Source organism: Pholcus phalangioides, unplaced genomic scaffold (assembly GCF_987345545.1).
Source record: "Pholcus phalangioides strain wild (caught in Gottingen) unplaced genomic scaffold, Ppha-v1.0 ptg000040l_1, whole genome shotgun sequence".
Lineage (NCBI taxonomy): Eukaryota > Metazoa > Arthropoda > Arachnida > Araneae > Pholcidae > Pholcus > Pholcus phalangioides.
The window spans coordinates 2,478,622-2,500,391 of record NW_028301626.1 but is presented as its reverse complement, the minus strand read 5'-3'; the positions used below and the strand labels follow the sequence as shown (position 1 = coordinate 2,500,391).

General features: G+C 37.4%; 1 protein-coding gene across 7 annotated transcripts in view; it reads right to left on the bottom strand.

The window, feature by feature from the left end:
* Window positions 1-6,162: 6,162 nt before the first annotated feature.
* LOC149065265 (ELAV-like protein 4) overlaps window positions 6,163-21,770 on the bottom strand; it is a 139,994-nt gene continuing 124,386 nt past the window's right edge. For all 7 annotated transcript variants that reach the window (XM_089254250.1, XM_089254248.1, XM_089254249.1 and 4 more), the window contains one exon: window positions 6,163-18,496. In XM_089254250.1, the coding sequence (XP_089110376.1) occupies window positions 18,169-18,496 (328 nt within the window). In that variant the 3' untranslated portion in view covers window positions 6,163-18,168. The remainder of the gene's footprint in view (window positions 18,497-21,770) is intronic.

The window sequence follows — 21,770 nt, the reverse complement described above, 5'->3', positions numbered from 1 at the left end:
TACTGCGTTTATATGAAGTGATATATGTGTACTAAATAGCTCAACTAATCCTTTGAAGGCAGACATTTTTCCAAAACCCATAGGAAAAAATTTAAATAAGTGCTCTCACTATGGGACCACCCTCCTCCCTTCAAAGAAGAATCATTATATTGATTTATATATTTACTCCAAGACATTTTTGTTTAGGAAATTTTCTCGACATCTTAAATCATCGTTACACATGCTCCCCAAGGGGATCGTGACCAACACTTTGGGAACCACTGAATCAAGGTAATAGATGTGTTAAGAAAGAAAACTCTCTTCAGAAAATTGTATCTTAAGGGCGGCAAAATACTATTTGCCTCAGGTGGCAGAATTAGGACGGGCTAGGACCGGCCCGGATTTCATGTGCGCATAATCCGAAAACACCCCGATTCAAGACCTGGGGTTTTCAACATGAAACTTCTCGCGGAACCCTAGACAAGACACGAAACTCTTGATAGTTATAAGACTCTTCCGCGGAATCCTCGATAGTTACAAGACTTCTGCACAACCTTTGAGATGATGATCAGGCTGTACTATACGGAGAACTCAAATAAATTTTTAAATATTTATCCAAACTAAACTGCGTCCCTACAGCATCATAGCCCCAGGACAAAATGAAAAAAGCGCTTCGTCACCTCTTTCTTAATATACATACTTATTGTCATTAATTATTGTGTCATGTCTCATAGTGCAAGCCCCTATTCAACTGAGGTCCTCGAACGGCTCCCACAAGAGAGTGAGTCTGTCAGGGCCTGAGATGGTTCTCATCATTTTGTTTTTTAAACTATAAATTCATAATAGAGGAAGGGGGGCACATGGAGAGCCTGACCTGGTGGTCCACCAAAGATCTCAGCCTAGAGACCCTGCTGTGGGATGTGGGGCTACGAGTCTCCGCACCGTGTCTGGTTTAACTTATAGTTGCGACTCATGAGTTTGGATCCTTGCAGACGATTGCGAGACATATTCACGTATCAAGAGCTTTGATTATATCCATCGCCAGAAGAAAAGCCCCTGTAGAGGAACTCTGACATATGCATTATATAACTGATACATACTTTATCTATAGTCCGCGGGCTATAATATATGACCCTCGAAGTCATCTGCGACCACAAAACTAATTTCGTAAAATTGAATGAAGCGGCACATTTTCAGGTCGAAAAGTGACGCGCGATGCAGTTCCACATCACTTAAATGTCATGCGGCACATTCCTACATAATTTGAGTGCCCTGCGGCACGTTTACATATCACTTAAATGATCCTCGACATATTAATATATCACTTGAGTGACCTGTGGCACAGTACCAGACCACCCGATTGGCCCGCAGGGTATTTACATATCTCTTGAGTAATCTGCGCCGCTAGTCCAAATCACTCAATTAAGTGGCCCGCATCACGTTTCAAATCAATGAAGTGACTTGCGCGCGCCGAAAGAGGGTGAATACCCTTGCGCTTTTAAGTGAAATTATCATGATGTTAATCATTGCATCATACTGTTGTTCACCAGAGTTGTCGGTTAATATATCCCAAGTACGAAATCAAGCATCTACCAGCAACCCCTTCCAAGGATAGAGCTGGGCCGAGCACAAATCTCAGTTTTCGTTTTTCACGCTATAAATTCACTATAGGGATCAAAGATCTGTCTTGGGTGGGGGGGGGGGGTTCCAGGATGAAGGATAGGGCACGATAAGCACCGAGATGCTGGTGGGGAGAGGAAATATTTCATTCCTACATGAACAAAAATGTACCCTCTAACTTTTTTCCCTCAGAAGAAGGAGCAAATATTTTTTTTATTTCACCTGCACGAACCTGTTTCTCTACGCCCAGAATTTCCATATCTGGGCGAAATGACGAAACAACACATGCTACCTTATACAACATGGGGGAAATTTTCTTTCCGAGAAGCAAAAAAACTGTGTACATGCTAGCATTGTCAGTCATTCTTAGACTCTAACCGTCCGCATTTTGTTAACATATTCATCATGAAAAATTGTGCCTTTCTTAGTTACTTTTTTCCCATGACCAATAAATGGCTAAAAATAAAATCTTATCAGCAAAAATAAGCCTTCTAGAAAATATTGTAAATAACTATATAGAACATCAGCGGTTCTCTCAACCTGGTCCTGGGATATTCTGAGGGAGGCTATGTGCGAAAATCAGATAGATGGGGGGGGGGGATCTTTTAAAAAATAAAAAAGACATGTGACCTCTTCCTGAATCCAGTAGAGCTGCCTATAGAACTAGGGTCATCTTACCCCATGTTCCTATAGCCCACGTCCTCGTGAGTCTACATAATGCGATTTGGTACTATGATTTTTTGAGAGTATATGTTATTGCCAAAATCCGAAGCTGGCCAGTTCGCGAATTGGCCAATGCCCAAGTTTCGGGCTTCGGCCAGCCAGTTCATGAAGTGGCCGGAGATCACTGGCCAAATTTCGATAACAAACGGTATGATTTCGAGGTAAAAATCACAAAGTTGGTGTATTTTTTCAAAAATTTTTGTCCCGGGGTAAGACGACGACGCCCCCCCTCTCCAACCTTCATCCAGCCGTGATCTCCTAGAAGAGCCCTATCTACTTATTGAAATGAATTTGGTCAAAACTGAATTTGAAAGGAACACAAATTTTATAAATAAGATCAATCTCTGAAACCGTGGGACAGGCACGGATCCAGGAGGAAGGATAGACTATCCTCCTCAATTGCCGAATTAAATGGGAAAAATATTTCTGCGTAAAATACAAGACGGCCTACGTAATAAATTGTCCTTCCCGACAATACAGCACTACAGATCCGCGCCAACCCAACACCACCCACAGAACAAGGCCCCCGCACGAAGCTTGTGGCGTCACTGAAAACCATTTCCCCTATTGCCATCATGTGATCATTTTTGTCGCGCCACGGTCATTTTCTGCACACGAGGGCTAGTTAGACCGGGACCTACAATTTATTTCCGATTCCGAACGGCAGGCTAGTTTTTTATACTCATCGAGAGGTTGGTGCACTAACCCCTCGATGGGGACTCCCTGCGGTAGCAATTTTTTTTTTCTGCTGTCATTTCGCCGTTTTTGTTGTACCCGCGTCAGGAAAATTTTCTGACAAGGACGAACCAGGTATCGAACTCGCGACACCTCTAAACATCCTTTGGTACTTTAGGCGAGTATCTTATCGACCTGGGCTACCGCGCCCTCCTATTGCCATTGGATATACTGCAAAAAAGGTAAAGATATCGCATACGTCGCCTAATGTCCACTGACAATAGGTGAAATGGCCTTAAGTAACGTCACAAGCTTCGTGCGGAGGCCTTGTTCTGTAGGTTGCGTTGGCCTACCCCGGGTTAGAGTTCAGTGAGCTTCCTCGTTGCGGGAGTTCTATGCAAGGCCATCTCACTACCATGCGTCCCAGGGCAAAGTGATGTTCTGAGGCAGCGGTTCCTAACCAGGGGGGTACGCGAAAACAAAATGGTAATGGCTGGCACCCAGCTAGAAAAATTAAAGAAATGAAAAAGTATCTTCGTCTTTCACTTCGAAAAGCTCCGGATTCTTGAGACTAATATTTACCCTCTTTTTGAGCCTAATTTTTCAACTTTGTAATTCTCTCTCAATAGGTATACACACACATTACATTAATTTTTCCAGTCTTCGTTAATTTACTTCAAAAATAACTATTCAACCAAAAAATATAGCATGTTAAATTAAATGGTCTAAGTTTTTGAAGTTTTCGGGAACCTGTGATGGGCGGAACAGACTCGGGGGTACGAGGACTTGAAAAGTTGGGAGCGCAGCTGTGTTCTACGGCCTCGTACTATATATAGCTGGAAGTATGCACTATGCATGTTACTGCCAAAGCACGAAGTGGCCGGAGATTCCTGACCAAAGTTGGATGTGAAATGGTCCGCAGTAGGCACCAAATTCATTTTTACCACCAACGTTCGATATATGGCTATACATACAGTAGCTGTAATGGATTAGCTCCATATAACGAGGGCAAAGAAGTTGGGGGAACTTTCAAGTTTTTTTTTTTGTCAAATTTTGAAGGGAAAAAAAATTAATGCACCGTCACTGCGGTTTGATGAGTTGCCATTACTAACGTGGGCATTTATGAACGGGAATAAATCAACACCGATAGCAGCACCATGGCTTAAATTCATTACGAGCGGGAATTGCAAGAAAATTCGGATAGATCAATCGGATAATGCAAAAGACTTGATTCTTCATATAATCTGAAACGTGCGTAGGGCATGCGATGGGTTGTTTGGACAGCTCCCGCCCATTTGTGTGTGTATGTACTGTTTGTAAATATCTTCATATAATCTGGAATTTGCGCAGCTAATGCCCATTTTTGTATGTACCGATTTTGAATTCACTAAACAGTCCTGGAAGACAGTGGTCCAGCCGAGGTGAGCAGAGGGATACCACTGGGTTACCCTGATGGAATGGTCTAGGGAATCAGGAAGGACGTTGCCCATGCAGGTGTCTGATGCTCCGGAGTGTGATGGAAGCCTTTTACGTTTCAACCAGCAGACATAGGCCTCTGCAGTGTTTGCCATAAACGTCATTCAGACTACCTAGCAAGTTTGCCACATTTAGAAACACGGCATCTTAATTAGTTTCTTATTTTGGCGTAGAATCTTCCTGATTGGCTCACAAATATGGCTTAGTGATTGGATGTGGGGCAAATAAATCGCCAATTCTGAGTCCAATCATTTCTTTTCCTCAAAACGATGATACTGTCACGAGCAGGGAAATTTACCCCCCCCCCCGGAATATTCAGAGGGAAAATGGACTACTTACTGCCGTCACAAGCTGACTGCGGACGCCTATCTCTAGGTGCTGTTGCTTCAACCCACACCGTCGGGGTAGCAGACAATAAGTCATCCTTTGACAGGCCTGGGTTGAAGTCGGGTGTAACTGCAAGAGACTTGCACGTAGGTGCTCCACTTTAATCTAGTCACGACATTCGATTTAGACATTTTTCATTCCATTGAGCAACCGAGTTTGAAAATTTGGTAATAAATCCTAGTCGAATACTCGGTCAGTGATATTTTTTATCCTCCGGAGACTACAGTCATAGCGTGTCGGAAATGCATTAGGAGTTTTGTATCTGCCTTATTCGATCGCGATTTTTTTGAGTATTATTAGGCAAAGTTATCTTACTCTCCCAAATGACAGTATATTCACCGAGTTCGCGAAATGCATTGGCAAGCGAAGGCAAACTCCTGCTTCTCAAAAAACGAACACCCCCACCGCGTCGCTCCTCTTTACTCGCAAACATCCCGCAGACGAAGATGAAACCACCACGAATTTCCTGTCGGGCCGGTATCACACTACAAAAAGGTTTTGTAAAAATTTTAGAAAACTTGAAAAACTCAACCATTGAGCATTTGAATGGTTACATTCGAGGAAATGTAACCAATAAACTTATAAAACTTGAAAAAATTCAACCAATAAAATAACTTCTAAAAACTTTATACAAATACAACTACAACGCCACAACAGGCAAATTGCCCAACGAGGTGGCTGACTTAAGAACATCATGGATACCCGAGCCATTTTTTGGAGGCCCTACCTACTACTACACCACACATGTGCCCGCCCACCCCCCGGAACGAACGAACCGGTACATGCGGGAATGTGCGTGTAGTGAAACCTGACGAAGTTTTTGCTGTTTCTCTGTAATGCTTGTTATGTGTAGTGCTGCCATCTGCCACTAGTTTTTCTAACTATGAGTGAAGTGTTATGATTGAATGATTTATTGTTGTAGGACTGTTGCTCTCTGTGGCGAGACTTTTTAACGGGGAGATCGGCTCGCATTTGCGCCTTGAAGTTGGGAACCACAGAAAACCAACTTCAGCCGATCACCACTGTGGGGTTCGAACCCGGATCCTCGCATCGCGAGTCCGTCACTATAACCACTGGACCACCACAGCTTTAGTGCAATTCCGGCCTTGGACAATATCGGCCAAGCGTCAACACACCTTGCGATTCCTCAGGGTTGCTCTTTCCTTACCTCCACACTCGTACAAAAAAAGAAACCGAACACAAAAAAAAAATTCCATTAGATCCACCATTATACTACATTTTCAGAAACTTTGTGTTTCGGCTCACAACAAAATAAACTACACAGAGATAAGAATACATAAGAACGTAGGATGGTGGAAATTTATTAAGTTTCAACATGGAAAAGTACAAATATTGCAGTACAATCGAACTACGTCAAGAAACAACGACCAACAGGTCTCTCTTACAAAGTCAGAAGTTTATATATATATGTATATATATATTTTTCATTTATTTATATATATAGAACCTCTAGCAATCCTCGTTTGAAAAAACTTTTCAAACTTTTTTTTTTTTTTTTTCACCGTTCAATTTTTTTTTTTTTTTTTCAATGTACAAACATATATAGATATATATATTTTTACCTGATTGGCAGTTCTCTTGATACGTTTTTCTTCAAAAAATGGCGATATTTTTTTTTTCTTTTTTTAATATATATTTTAGTTGCTTCTTTTATTTAAATATTTCTTTCCCCTTGTTCAAATTGCGTCGTTCTATACGGTTGGATAAAATTTTTTCTTCTTTTTCCCAAAAATGAAGCCAAAACTTCGATTTTAAAAGCATGGGTTATTTTATTTTATTGTTTCAACGTTTCTTTCACAAACCGAAAAACGAAGAGGAATGTTTTACTTTTTCAAATTATTGGTTGCACAAACAACGAATTTCAAAGAGCTAGCGCTCATGCTGGCAGATGTTCTCGTTCGATAGAAATGACGCCAAGTCCGGAACGAGAATCACGCGGTCACAATTCGCTCTAGCTCGATGATACATAAAAACACAGTTACGTGTGAAAGCATATATATATATGTTTTTTTTTCTTCTGTTACGATTCGGGTGGAAGGAGTAGTAGTAGTGTTTAGTAGAGATTCGATTTTTACCAGAAACGCAGGTATAAAACTGCTGTCGACTGGACGCTTGACAAGTAGGAAACCGCACACGTGCGATTCGGAAAGAGCTAAGCTCTGCAGATATTCTATGTATTTTATAAATTGTCACAACGGTCAGTTTGGCGAATATTGGCGAGTAAACGAGTGATAACGTTCAGGAGTTACTAAACGTAACTGTGGATGAAGCCAATAACACGCCAGAAACTGAATTCGAAAAAAAGTCGGAGCTCTACTGGCAAAGTCTGGAATCGGATTTTCCGACATTAAAGACCGTAAAGGTTGGCTAGTAATGCCGACAACAGCAAATTCTGCAATTGGAACCACATGTGGCAAGGCCAACAATCGTAATTTCCGGAATGGGAACTTGGTAATGCCCAAGACAGCAATGTTTGGATTCGGATGTGCCAACGACCGCAAAGTTTGAAATCGGAACTTATTGCAATGTTCGCAAAGTTTTGAACCGCAGCCGGCAATGCCAACTACCGTTAAGTCTGGAATCGGAACTTGTCAATGCCAACTACCGTTAAGTCTGGAATCGGAACTTGTCAATGCCAACTACCGTTAAGTCTGGAATCGGAACTTGTCAATGCCAACTACCGTTAAGTCTGGAATCGGAACTTGTCAATGCCAACTACCGTTAAGTCTGGAATCGGAACTTGTCAATGCCAACTACCGTTAAGTCTGGAATCGGATGCGACATTGCCGAAGACCTAAGTTTGGAATCAGAACTTTGACAATACCAACATCCGCAATGTCTGGATTTACACCTATGCAATGCTAATGACAACGAAATTTTGAATGGGGTGTGGCAATGCCTGCGACCGCAAAGTTCGGAATTACAGCCAGAAATGCCAACCAACTACCGCAAAGTTTCGAATCGGAACTTTACAATGTGTATGAAAGTTTTTTGAACCACAGCCGGCAATGACAACTACCGTTAAGACCGGAATCCGAAATTGTCAATGCCCTCACTAAGGCAGAATGCACACTGAAGCGATGCAGCATGCAACTCGACATAGATTGGTTAATAATAACATGAAATTCAGAGGTTTTCAACCAATCCGTTCGTGTGCATCCTGCCTAAGTCTGAAATCAGATGTAGTAATGCCAACCACTCTACAAATCATGGGTCAATGCTGACTACCACAAAGTTTGAAATCGGAACTTGACAATGTCCGCAATGTTTTGAACCACAGCCGGCATTGACAACTACGTATAGTCTCGGAATCGGATCTTGCCAATCACCACAAAGTCTGAAATCGCATGTGGCAATACCGACCACCCACATGTTTGGAATCTGATGTGGTAATGTCAACCATCTTCATGTTTGAAATTGGCTGTGGCAATGTCAACGACCGCAAAATTTTGAACCAAAGCCGGCATCGACAACTACCGTATAGTCTGAAATCGGAACTTGTAAATGCCAACGATCACTAAGTTTGAAATCAGGTATGACGATGCCAACAACCACAAAGTTTTGAATCGGAGCCGGCAATGCCAACCGCATCCACGATAAAGTTTGGAATCAGAGGTGGTAATGCAAATGAATATTGCAGTTTAATCGACAGTATCTTTGCACATAAGAGCGATTCGCACCACCTCAACTTACATAACTTCGTCACCAATTCATTTATAGACGAAATCGCATTAACAAAAATTGAAAACGTTCGGGATCAGAGAAAACGTATTCACTAAACATGGCAATTACAAAACAACGCAGTACGCTTCAAAATCAAAACAACGTTAAGTATACATTACCCAAAAGATATCCTAAAAAAAACATCCGCAGCTTATCTTTGGAATGTCATTGTGCCATGAGCAAGTTTTCTTGCCATCTTCGAATCTTGACCAGAAATTTTATCACAATCTAGTAGTTGAAGAAAAAAAAATGACTAGTATACAGACTAGGTTTGTCAGGCTCGCACTTTCGAGAAGAAATTGCAGCCTGTTTATCGGGATTTATAACAAAATTTTCGAGGCAGTGCCATCAATCGATCTACCCAGTGATTATATGCCGATGACTTATCAGTTGGGTAATGGATAAATCTTATACAACTCCCAATAAATATCAGTTTTAAATTACAGCAATGAATACTGGGTTTTCAAAAGAATTCCGAATCCTTGGACAGTTTAAATAGAATAGGGAAAAATTCATATTTTCGAGATAAAAAAAAATTGAACACATGCGAATTTTTTAGATTGAAGATGAATCAATGTAATTTGCACACGGTACGGTTTCCTACTAAATATTTATAATATCCGGCAAAAATAAAAATTGTATATAAAATGACTAGAATTTCGTTATTTTTCTTCATTTTGTACTTTGGTAAGTAGAAATTCGTGTTGTTTTTTTCTTCTCTTATCTCAGACAATTTCCGCATAATAAACAGTACAAATATAAGTACACACAGCCACGTTGATTTCAACACTTTGGATAATTTTTTGTTGTTAAAGCTCCAAAAAACATGGAGTTTACACACTTTTTTTTTTCTCATCTTTTTGAAACGATTAAATATCGACCGGTAAGGTACATTACAAGCAAAAAAGACTAAATGTTTAAATAACTTGTTTTTTTTTCCCTAATATTAATTACAATAGCAACAAATCAACACCTATACGTAAATGAAACACATTCACCGTAATCTACTTCTAAATATAATAATTATATAGTATTTTTTTTTTTAAACCTTTTTTTTTCTTTATGCTTTTGAAAAAGGCTACAGAATGCATTAATAGCACTATTCAAAAAACGCCGACCATACCTCTGACACTTACACATGAGATTGAGCAGAGAACAAGGATTATAAAGAGATTATAATTAGGGGGGGGGGTGTCATTTTTTTGATTACGTAAATGGGGGAACAGATTAAACGGCGAAATATCAGATACAAGGGATTATCAGGATGAAGGATTTATACATAGCACAAAGGGTGGAAAAAATTACAGAGGGATTATTTTTCTTTTAAATACTCTACTAGGTACAATATACTTAAAGTACTGAATAAATTACACCGTACACTGAATATGATCGAACATCATATATATATATTACAATACACATAATCGAATATATCCATTATTGTTCATGGAAATACATTTTGCTTACCAACAAATACTTTTATAGCAGCCTATATATATATTCAATGGAAAAAGAAAAAAAATCCACTCAATTGATTAGCATCGAAGTAAAAACAAAATCAAAATGTCTCCAAGAATGGCCGGCTTCAATAAATACAAAAGATAGACTGGGGCGAATAGAAGAGGAAAAAAAATTACACGAAGCCCAATTAATGATTTACGGAATGTAAAAGAGTATATGGTACTAACATTTTTCCGAGAAAATTCACCATTCACATATCTCCAAATGATAAATTAATGAGGGGTTTGGGGCCCTTACATATAATTTTAAATTTCTTATATAATTTATTTTGTATTAGATTTTGATATGGACTCATTTAATTTCTTTATTCGTAAACTTTGATATGTTTCCTCAAAAAGCAAAATTAAATTATGGAATGTGGTTGGTTTTTTTTTTTTTTTTTTTGAGCAGCTTTCCTTTATTAAATTTCATTTGCCAACATGTAATCAGTCGAATTCGTTTACATCAACGTTTAACAAGTAGATACTCAAATTATTTATGGTCCAAAAATGCTCGGATATTTTTCCCTCCTTAGAGATTTCGGAGGAGCCCGATATTCATATTTTTGAGCTTTGAATTGTGAATTATTGTTACATAAATTTAACTTGTGAATTTTCAATTCGTTTTCAACTACAACCTCATAGAAATTGTCGAAACATTTCTCTTGCACTATAGTGTATATATATGCAAAAAATTAGAGTAATTCCAACTCTTTGTCGATGGGAAGAAAAAATCCGCTAAGTCATGAGTAAGGGTGGTTATACAAACAACTGCAATGTTAGGAATCGGAGCTGCCTGGCGTTGCCAATAGTAGCAACAGTCTGGAATCGAAGCTGCGTAGCATTGTCAACAGCAGCAATGTCGGGTATCGGAACTGCTTATCATTGCCAAAAGCAGCAACAGTCTGGAATCGGAGCTGCCTGGCATCAACAGCAGCCATCTAGCAATGCCAAAAGCAGCAGCAATGCCTGAAATCGGAATTGCCGAATGTTTAAAACGGAACAAAGTTTGTCAACAGCTGCAGCGATGCTTGCAATCGGAGCTACCCGGCGCTGTCAACAGCGATGCTTGCAATCGGAGCTACCCGGAGCTGTCAACAGCGATGCTTGCAATCGGAGCTACCCGGAGCTGTCAACAGCGATGCTTGCAATCGGAGCTACCCGGCGCTGTCAACAGCGATGCTTGGAATGAGAGCTGCCTAGCAATGCCAAAAGCAGCAGCCATGCTTGGAATGAGAAATGCCTCGCAATGCCAAAAGCAGCAGCCACGCTTGGAATGAGACCTGCCTTGCAATGCCAAAAGCCGCCACAGCAATGTCTGAAATCGGAGCTGCCCAATATTGAAATCTGAACAAAGTTTGTCAACAGCAGCCGTGATGCTTGGAATCGGAGCTGCCTGGCATTGTCAACAGCAACCATGCTTGGAATGAGAGCTGCTTAGCAATGCTAGCAGCAGCAATGTACGAAATCGGAGTTGCCGAATGTTGAAATTGGAAAGAATTTTGTCAACAGCGATGCTTGGAATCGGAGCTGCCTGGCATTCGCAAAAGCAGCAGCGATGCATGGAATTGGAGCTATATCTGGCATTGCCAACAGCAGCAGAAATAGTGTTTAGAAGAGCAGCTACCGAATGTTGAAATCGGAGCAAGTTGTTAAACAGCAGTATTTTTAAAACAAGATCAATGCTTGAAATCGGAGCCGTTTGGCATTGTCAACTCGCAATATTCGCCAGCTCGGTTTCCAGACCAATCGGAGCTGAAAATGACAGTGGACAATTTTTTTAATTTTTCAAAAGAGTAAAGTCATCGATCAAATACCGATCTACAATGTGACTGGAAGTTAAGCTTCTCCAGATGAAAGTTACACAACTTTTTTGGCTGATAACAAAATCACAAACGTTGTTCCTTGGTGACAAATCAACCACCCCATGTGAACATCAATATTTAACTGGAAAAATAATTTAACGTATGGATTTTTCCTGAATCTTGATTTTACTATTTCGTATACGTGGATGATTATGTGACATGCTCATGAGTCAATAGCAATATGTAAAATCAATTAAAACCAGGTTTTCCCCCAACCCTTTAAAGGCAAATTCTTTCGAATAGCGGATTTTTCTTCACAATTCCTTACGGTACGAAACAATTTCAAACAGTTATCAATTTCAATAACATTAATATAAATATTTATGTAATGCGATAGATTGACCAGCTTTTGAGCAGCATATAACTGTTTTGAAAGTTATTTCCAACATTTGATTCAACTATTCGATGTATGTAATTCCACACAGAATAGGAATTTTTCAGTCGAATGGTTTTGAACAATTCAGAGATACATCAAGGGCTATAATTTAATTCAAAAAAGAGGAAAAAAAAATTCATGAAATCTTGAAATAAAACATTCGCAGTATTTTATATATAGAAACATTTCTCTGCCTACCAAATTACAAACAGTATTGCACTACCGTCATTATATCGGGTTTAACCAGGCGAGAAGCTTATACAGAGCTAAAAATATTTAGGAAAAAGTCCCGGTATACATTAACACTTTCCTTCACAGGCAAAAGTTACATTGAATTCAACACATTAACTTCAAACGATTCAAAAACTTCAAACGTATACATACATATACCAATTGTATTTTTTTTTCATCCTGCCCACTTCTAAAGACTTGCAATACTCTAACGCTGAATCAAAATTCGAACAAATTTTTTTCCCCAATTTATCCATTTACTGCTTTAAATTACGAATTCCCCAAACAACTCGCCAAGTATGAATGAAACATATACTGCCCCGATGTCGCAAGTAGTCCCAAAAAGATTAATTAGCAATCGATGGAAGACCGAGATTATATATTCCATGCTTTTTGTTTCCTTCTCCAACTGTACTAGACGGAAGGGATGAGAGGGTGAAAAAAAACAGTTGATAAATTAACAATTGCCCGCAACGCTATGATTTTCAATGATTATATCCGTTAGATCATTTTTATAACACCCGTTATCTATTTATGAAAGTTCAAAAAATACGATAGATCTTAATTTTTTTATTTGAATAATTAAGTTAAAAAATAAGTTATGACCAGGAGAAGTCCTATTTTATGGTGATGAACCACTTTAAAATTATTGACTTCTATTTTTAACAAGCCCAATGGCTGGTCTATTCGCCGAAATATTACAAAACGGGGTTAGTAATGTCACTGGTTTACCTCGATTGGCATATTTTTTTAGAGCTTTAAGTCTGTGCTACTAACCGGAGACTAGATCGGAAGCCTGCGGCCAATACGACTATTCCCGACCCTTTCCATTCAACGGCAGTAACTTGCTATCGAGAGAAAGGCCGGGATTAGGTTTTGGTAAATAAGACTGGCCAGAGACTATCGAAAGATCGCAAGCCTGCGGTAAATGCGACTGACCAGAGAATACCGAAAGCCTGAAGTCAAACGGACAGTTTCGACTCTTTCCACTCCTCAGCAGTAACCTACTATCCAGTGGAAGGCCGAAATTGTAACCCGAGAAGATAGAAAACTCACAGTTGACGCGATCGATCGAAAGGCCCGTGGACTAACCAAACTATCGAAAGCCTACGCTCAAAGGGGCTGGTTCCGACCTTTTCCAGTTATTCAGAGAAAAGCTGGAATTGGGTTGGATTTTGGTGAATACGACTGACCGGAGACGATAGAAAGCCTGCGGTTCAGGAGATCGACCAGAGACTAAATCAAAAGCCTGCGGTGAAAAAGGAACTGGTCCCGACCCTTTTCACTCAACGGCAGTAACCTGCTATCTAGAGAACAGCCGGATTGGGTTTGATAAATGCAATTGACCAGAGACAACAAAGCCTGCGGCTTATGAGATTGACCAAAGACAAGATTGATCATAAGGCCTGCAGTCAGTGGACTAAGAAGAGACTATCAAAAGCCTGTCGTCAACGCCACTGACCATCGATCGGAAGAACAAGGTCTCGGGTTATAGATCAGCCATGGGGAAATTAGCGTCGAGGAACGATGAAATTGTAATTATCCTCTAAAATTATATCAAACATCTTTTTACCTCATTAGACGAAACTTTCACCACATTCCACTATCAATCAATGTATTAGCATTCGAAATAAATTGAATTTAAACAATCTTATATGGCTCAAGAAAATTATATATGCTTTACACTTCTCCAGGGAATACGTTATACCGTATATATATCGCGCATGGATTTTTATCTTTCTGTAAATGTATTATAACTTTGATGAATGTGCCTAAAAAGCTGTTTCAAATATATATATATATATATATTATAAAAAACTTTTCTTTTAAATTTAATAGAATATATAATTTAAAAATTGGGGGAAGAAAAAGTGAAAAATGGGGTTTTGGGGGCTTACTGGGTTGGGCGAGAATTATATTTTCCCTCATACACTACACAATGCATGCAAGCATAAAAGCCAAATATATTGCAGAATAATAGATACTATAATGCTGACTTAAGAACAAGAGAAAAACCCTACAATATATAATATCATTACGTATTGCTTTCAGATATAGGTTTTTTTTTAACCTTCCTTTCACGTTTTTCGCGATGGTTTTCTTTTTTTTTTTACCGAGGGCAAGCACTTTGGCTAAAAACAACAGTGCAATATGAGCCATCTCAATATAAGGTTTTGAGCCACAAGGCTTCACCCCGTTTATATCAAAAAATTGTCCTAACTTCCGACTAATATACCCAACTACCATTTATATACAATTGAGACCAATAAACTGCATTCACTCCAGAAATAATTTTTTCGTCATTATATTTTTTTTTTGCATTTGTGCAAAGAAAGTCGCGTATTAAAATTTTTTTTTTATTCTCAATTGGCTAATACATCCACATTTCAACCATATAACATGAGTGGACCATATATTTTTATTTTCAAATACAGAGGGCGGGCCTTTTTTTTTTTTTTAGTTTATATTGTGGAAGATCAATATATTCTTTTTCTTCAGGTAAAATTTACCCTGAAATATATATAGAGTGTCTTTGTAGCCACTTGTACAGCAATATATCCTTCATGCTTCCCAAATATGAGAATTTTTTTGAATTTTTTTTTATTTTTAAAAGTTGTTCTACCAACAAGATCTTCTAGGACATCCTTACAAAAATAGACTTCTCTAGTGGAAGTTACAAGTACAGTTATTATTAATGGCTTCCCAAACTTTTTTTGGAGGCTTTGTTTTTTTTTCCCTTCATCGAGAACGCTGCTGGAAAACTTTTCATATTTAAAATTTTATGGCTTTATTTTTTCCTTCTTTTAATATTAACCAATATTGATTGACAAGACTTCCAGGAAAAAAGAATCGATGTATTCTTTCAGCACGTTTTTTGCAAAGAGGGGGGAGAAAATTCAGAGTTTAAAACATTAACAATATTTTTTTTTTTTCGCAGGTTAAAAATACACACAACAATTAATAAGTAGATGATTAATATATATATAATATGTATATATAAGCTTTCCTTTTAAAACAATCACAAATACAAGAAACAATTCACGTTGAAAAGAAAGGGGGGGAAATAACAATGCCTCCAGTTGTTGTGTTGTATTGCAGTACAAGTCAATGATTTCATTTCGAACCATTTCACACCAAAACATTGTCATGGTTATACAAAATATTAAATTTGTATATATTTTCCAAACAAAAGAAAATATAGTCTAAGCTAAAAAAATTTTTGCTCAATTCAAATTAATTTCAAACCTCATCGTGAAGAATGTGCAAGTGAATATACCCAAATTTAGAGCTTTAGAATATTTCAGAAATTTGATTATGAAAAATATTACAGTGCATTGACCAAGTTGATTATTACGAGATCAATTGACTACTAAAATAGAATTAGAGCAGTCCTGTCTGTAAAATTGACAAGAATTCAGAGACACTGATAGTCAATAACAGCTGCCATTAACTAATTTTTGGCTCAATTGATGTTCATAGAGATTGTATTGTGTGATCAAAGCCAAAAGAGCTTCGATAACCACACAAAATTTTGCTTAAAATCCTTACAATTTCAGGTGGAAAAGCATGATTGAATAGTTTATTAGTTTTTTGTAAATGAGGGGGAAAAAAACTTGCAAAGTGAATCGAAAATCAATCAAATCATAATTCACATATTTGAAAATGTTTAATACTGCACGAGACCAAAAAAACCTCGCACAATAAATGTCGGTTATAGTGACCTGTACAGAATAAGATTATGTGTGTGATCAACATCGCTTAACAGAAGAAAAAAAAAGCTTCTCGGAAGACATATCATTCCTGATTTTTGTTTCAGAGTCATGGATACTCTAAGTATGGGCGAGAAAAAAAAACTGGAGGCATTAAACTGAACTGTAAACTGCAATACACTGGGACAGAGGGACAAAAAAGAAAAAAAAGAATCCACACAAAGAAACAAAAATTAAAAATGCATAGCACACAAACATTCAGGGATTAACAATCACGTTTCTTCATCTCACAAATGACAAAACAAAGTCGGCAACAGGAATTCCTTTTCGTTTTTTTCTTTCCCTCTTAAAAAAAAAGCTTTCAGAATTTAATAAAAAGGGGGAAAAAAATATCCACGGAGATTCTCCACACAATATAATAAGTCATAGTGCTAAAAAGTCATTTGATACAACAAACTTGACTAGCGTTGAATAAATATGCAGATATATATATCGTATAAAGTCAAACAGTATATATATATGTAAATGACAAATTCACCTATAATACCTAATTCAAATGGAATGCACTAAACAAGCAATCTAGGGCGAAAAAAGATAAATGAGAGAGAAAAAGAAAGAAAATATATTAATGAATAATTTATTGTATCTTTTTTTTTTTTAAAGATACCCACAATATATGGCATAAAGAGAAAAAAAATGCTCTTTGGCATATAATTTTTTTTTTTTTGAATTTTTGTGGAAATTTTTCCCCACGTTTGGAATTTCACAAAAAGAAAAAAAAAGAAAAAAACCTTTATTTAGGTTGACTAGTTTCGTTTGGCAGCACTGGCAGAAAAAAAAAAAAAAAAAAGAAACTAAGTAGAACTCCACTTGGAAAACAAAAAAAAATTACTCATAATGCCCAAAGTTTGCATTAGAGGAAACAAAACCACAAAATATATATACACACATACATAAAGGAAAGAAACAAAAAGATAACTCATCTTTTTCTTGATTACAAATGAACAAAAAACACACAGAAACAAATCTTAAATGAAATGAACTATTTGTTGATAAGGTTTTTTTTATATGCACGTATGGAAAAGGGAGAGACATATCCGTAAGTAAGCGCAAATTCCCTAATAAAATATATCACTGATACAGAGATGTTCGACAAAATAAAGGAAGGCTATATGAAAATGTGTTTTCTTTGAACGAGTCATTTTGAATTGATCTTTCTCCCTGTCCCTTCCTGTCTTTTATCTCCGAAATAGGGGGGAAAATTAAAGACATCAGGGACAGAAAGAAATTAGTCTTTCCACAAGAAATGACTTCATTTCAGCTTGAAAAAAAAGGAGAGCCGACTCATTGACCAAAGTTATGCAGCAACACCGATTCTCAAAGTGTTTTCTCTTGTGACAATAGATGGCACTGCACATCGCTGGAAGTAGGCTCTGCCATTGTAGAGAACTCTGGGGGAGGGGTTGTAGTTCTGGGAACAACATACACACTTGGGTGTGAGGAATAATTTATAGTGATTCAGGATCTTTATAATTTGAACGCTTACTTACTTGGTGGATATAAACCCTTCCCTTCTGCATTTTGTACAAGAAATAATCAAATTATAGCATACAAAATATACTGCCAGCAACTGCCGAGGAAGATAGCTACTGACACCAAGATGCGGGATTTTCTTGTAGATTATGAAAAATTTTAAATGATTTTTTTTTTTCCTTCCCAATTAATCCATTACTTCCAAAAATGAAATATGTCCGAATCACCCTTTTCCCAAATGAAATGCAATTTGCATGAAAATGAAATATGCTTATTAAATGTATTTTTTAATTTTTTTATTTTCCCCTTCCCTGCACCTTGGGGCAGATAGCATCAGTAGCAGCACCGATTTATGTCTTACATTTGTTGGTCTTAAAAGAGACCTGAAGAACACGGTTGCCAAGGGTATAGCCATTCAGGCTCTGAATAGCAACCAGAGCCTCGTCATAGTTGGTCATGGTTACAAAGCCAAAACCTTTGCACTTGTTAGTTTGCAGGTCGCGGATGACTTTCACACTCTGAACAGCTCCAAAAGGACCAAACAACTGCCACAGGAGGTTCTCCTCCGTGTCCGGAGCCAAGTTGTAGACAAAGATGCACCAACCAGATCCATTCATTGCCGCGCTTGCAGACAGAAGGGGATTTGCCAGGAGATCGCCAGCTAATGGAGAATAGCGGCTGCAGAAGAAAATTAGAAGAAATATACCTTCAATGAAAGCATAAAAAAAAAAAGACTAATCAAATTAGTTTTGTATAGTGCAAATTCGGGAGTTGTTTTCAGTATAATTCATTTCCTATGAGGTGCTCAGTTCTTTACATCATTTCGAACCACGATTGAACAAAGTCTTGATTGCAACTTTTGCATGTCGATCTCGTACACTTCTCTATGTTTGTTACTGGTGTCCATAGCATTTTGTTTTTATGTGATTCTTTGCTATACATAATTTTCATTATACATGCAGAAGATTTACTCAAAAAGTATAACCAACATTTTTTGTGAATGAACCAAAGAAGCTACGTAGGCATGGTTTGGTGCACATATGCAGGCATTCCTAGTGTGCATGCTTGAATTTTTACTTGCCTGCAGAAGCTTTCGGCCAGACTGCCAACGAATGAGATGTAAGTGAGGGCTGCTCCATTTCAGTGTTTGACAAAATAGCACAAAAAACCAGAGCACTACTGCATTAAATTTTGCATGAAGCTTGGTGATTCCCGAGTGGAAAAAATCCCAAGATTCAACAGGCCTTTTGAGATAAAGAAACGAGCACCCACACCAATAAAGGAGTGGTACAACTGCTGCAAAGATGGCAGCACATGGAGAGTGAAGCATGTTGTGGTAGACCCTAAAAATCCATAAAATTTTTCTTGATCAAGTGAGGATTCTGGTGGTGGTGCAAGATCATCAAATCACAATCAGAACTTGCAGATGAGGCAAGCATTAGCATTGGATATATTCATTCCATTTTGACTGCAGATTTGGTCATCAGCAGATGCAATGTTAAAGTCATGCTGACCATCTTTGACTCCAGTGGCTTGGTTAATCATGAGTACTCGTCACATGCCACAACCATTACCAAAGAGTACTACAAAGGAGATTCTACGTAGCGATAAATGGCTTCATGACAATTAATGCAATAACATTGTTTTTCCCGCCATTTTGTCAAAAATTAAAATGTGTTTTACAGGCAGGAAAAAAAATTCAAGCATACAATCTAGGATTGCCTACATATGTGCATAAAACCACGCCTTCCCAGCTCTCTCTACACATTGGTTCATGCACAAAAAATTATGGTTGGATACTTTCTAAACAAAACTTGTACTCTTTGTAATGTTCAATCTCTTGGTAAATTCTAGGTTTGCCACAGATGATCAGGTACCTCCTGGAAACTTAGATATTTATGTTGCTTCTAGTGACAGAGCCGGGGTTTGGGGTGTGTGTCTCCCAGTTTTCCTCCAGTATCCTCTTCCACCTAGATGTGGTTGGAAAACCTTTAGTCACAAACACTACCCGTATCTATGTGTAATATTTTATTCTGACTCTTTGGTGTGTGTCAAAGATCAAATTGAAATTTAGAACAATCTTTCCTCACCTTTGTATAGTCAGTCACTGTTATAGCATGGCAATGTTGCCAATATGTAACAAAGCAGGTTAAAATATATTTCCCACAGTCCTGTGTATAATCGATTGGCCTAAAAATTGCAAAACCTGAGCAATAGGAATGACTGAGGATGCTACAGATGAGGGAAAAAAAATTAAAACTATATAGGACAAGGTTTTTATTCAATTTTCACTGCTTTAAAAATCTAGAAGGATTCACTGAATTTTTTTCGTACAGTGCGTGCAGCTTGCTGTGATCACATTGGGACTCAGAATTTCTGGAAAAAAATAACCGATTGATTTCCAGTTACATTCATTTGAAATGCACTCGACCAATTGGTAGATGATGCTTTGTGGAACGAGAGTAAAAAGGTGAGGGATCTAGCAAGACTTCTGAGAAACAGTTGGTAGACAAAAAATAATAGCATTAAGAAAACGTGGTCAGTTGCCTTAATGCAACCAAATTTTATGCAATTATCTAAGAGTAAACGAAGCAAGGAGTTATATTAATTTAGTTTGTTTTCCTCATTTTGATCTTTAACATAACTCCCTATTATGCAAGTAAATACAATATATAAGGCTTAGTTAGGATTTCAACAGTGTCTTTCAGATACTCTTTTTCCCAAGAATAAAAGTCAAAAAGGGAATATTTAACAGGCAAAATGTTAAGTACAGTAGGTTCTTCATGACCTTCCACAACATACGAGAGGGAAAAAAATCAATATAAAAATCAAGAAAAGTATTAAAATCTCCCGGAAAAAAGAAAATTAACTGGAATAAATAGAAAAATACAAAAAAATAAATAAATCAGACAAAAAAAAAAATCAATTGAACAAACAAAAATGCAAAAAATCACAATCAAAAGCAAGCAATAAGGCAAACAAAAGTAAAGAATAAACTGATTTTGTTTATTTTATGTCCCAGTTTTGTGACGTCTCCTTTCTGTAATTATTCGTCCGAATGAATGCAATAAAAATTCTCTGCACTCGAATTTGGCCTGGTAAATATTCAGTGAATGAGTCAAAATAAAAAACCATGCACACAAAGATTTTACATTAACCCTTTGACAATACTATGGGATGAAGGTATCCTAGTAAGAAGAAAACTTGACAAATCTATAGATTAAGTAGCAATAAAAGGTCAATGTGCCTGGCTAATTACACGAAACTGATAAGAAAATGTATATATTTAAATGACCACCAATGAATAGAATTTTCCGCTCATAATTAATTTGATGCAAGTTTTCAATAAGTTTGTTTTTGCTTCAACAGAGAGGGAACATAGTAGTGCTAAATATTCAAGTTTCTCAAAACTGACTACATTTCTTCAGATTTAGATTATGGTCTTTCAAAACAAAAAATTTGAAATTTTTAAAAAAATCAATTTTTTTTGCCAAACTTGCTATTTCAGAATGACTCACTCTGAAATTACGAAAATATTTTTAAATGAGAAAACATTTGAGACTGAAAGAGTGAAATTCCAAATTAATACTAATTTTTAATCCCCATAACATCCCTTATATCCGTTGTTGGTATTTTGAAGCATAAAGGCTGCACAATTATTTTACAATTACCATAAACAGCAAAATTACTGGACAACTATTTAAATATGTTAATTAAATTCAGTTAGATGCCCCCCCCCCCTAAAAAAAACATTTATTGAATCTCACTTTTGTGTAAAACTCTGCATTTACAAAATGGTCCTCTAACAAAAAAAATATAAAAAATTACTGCTCTCTTTGTGGTAAAACAGATAAATATTCACTATTATGTGCACTCAACATATATATTTGAATTCTTACTGATTGTAAGTGTATAGTGCTGACAAAACTTCCAAGCATCAGGTCTGTTAAAT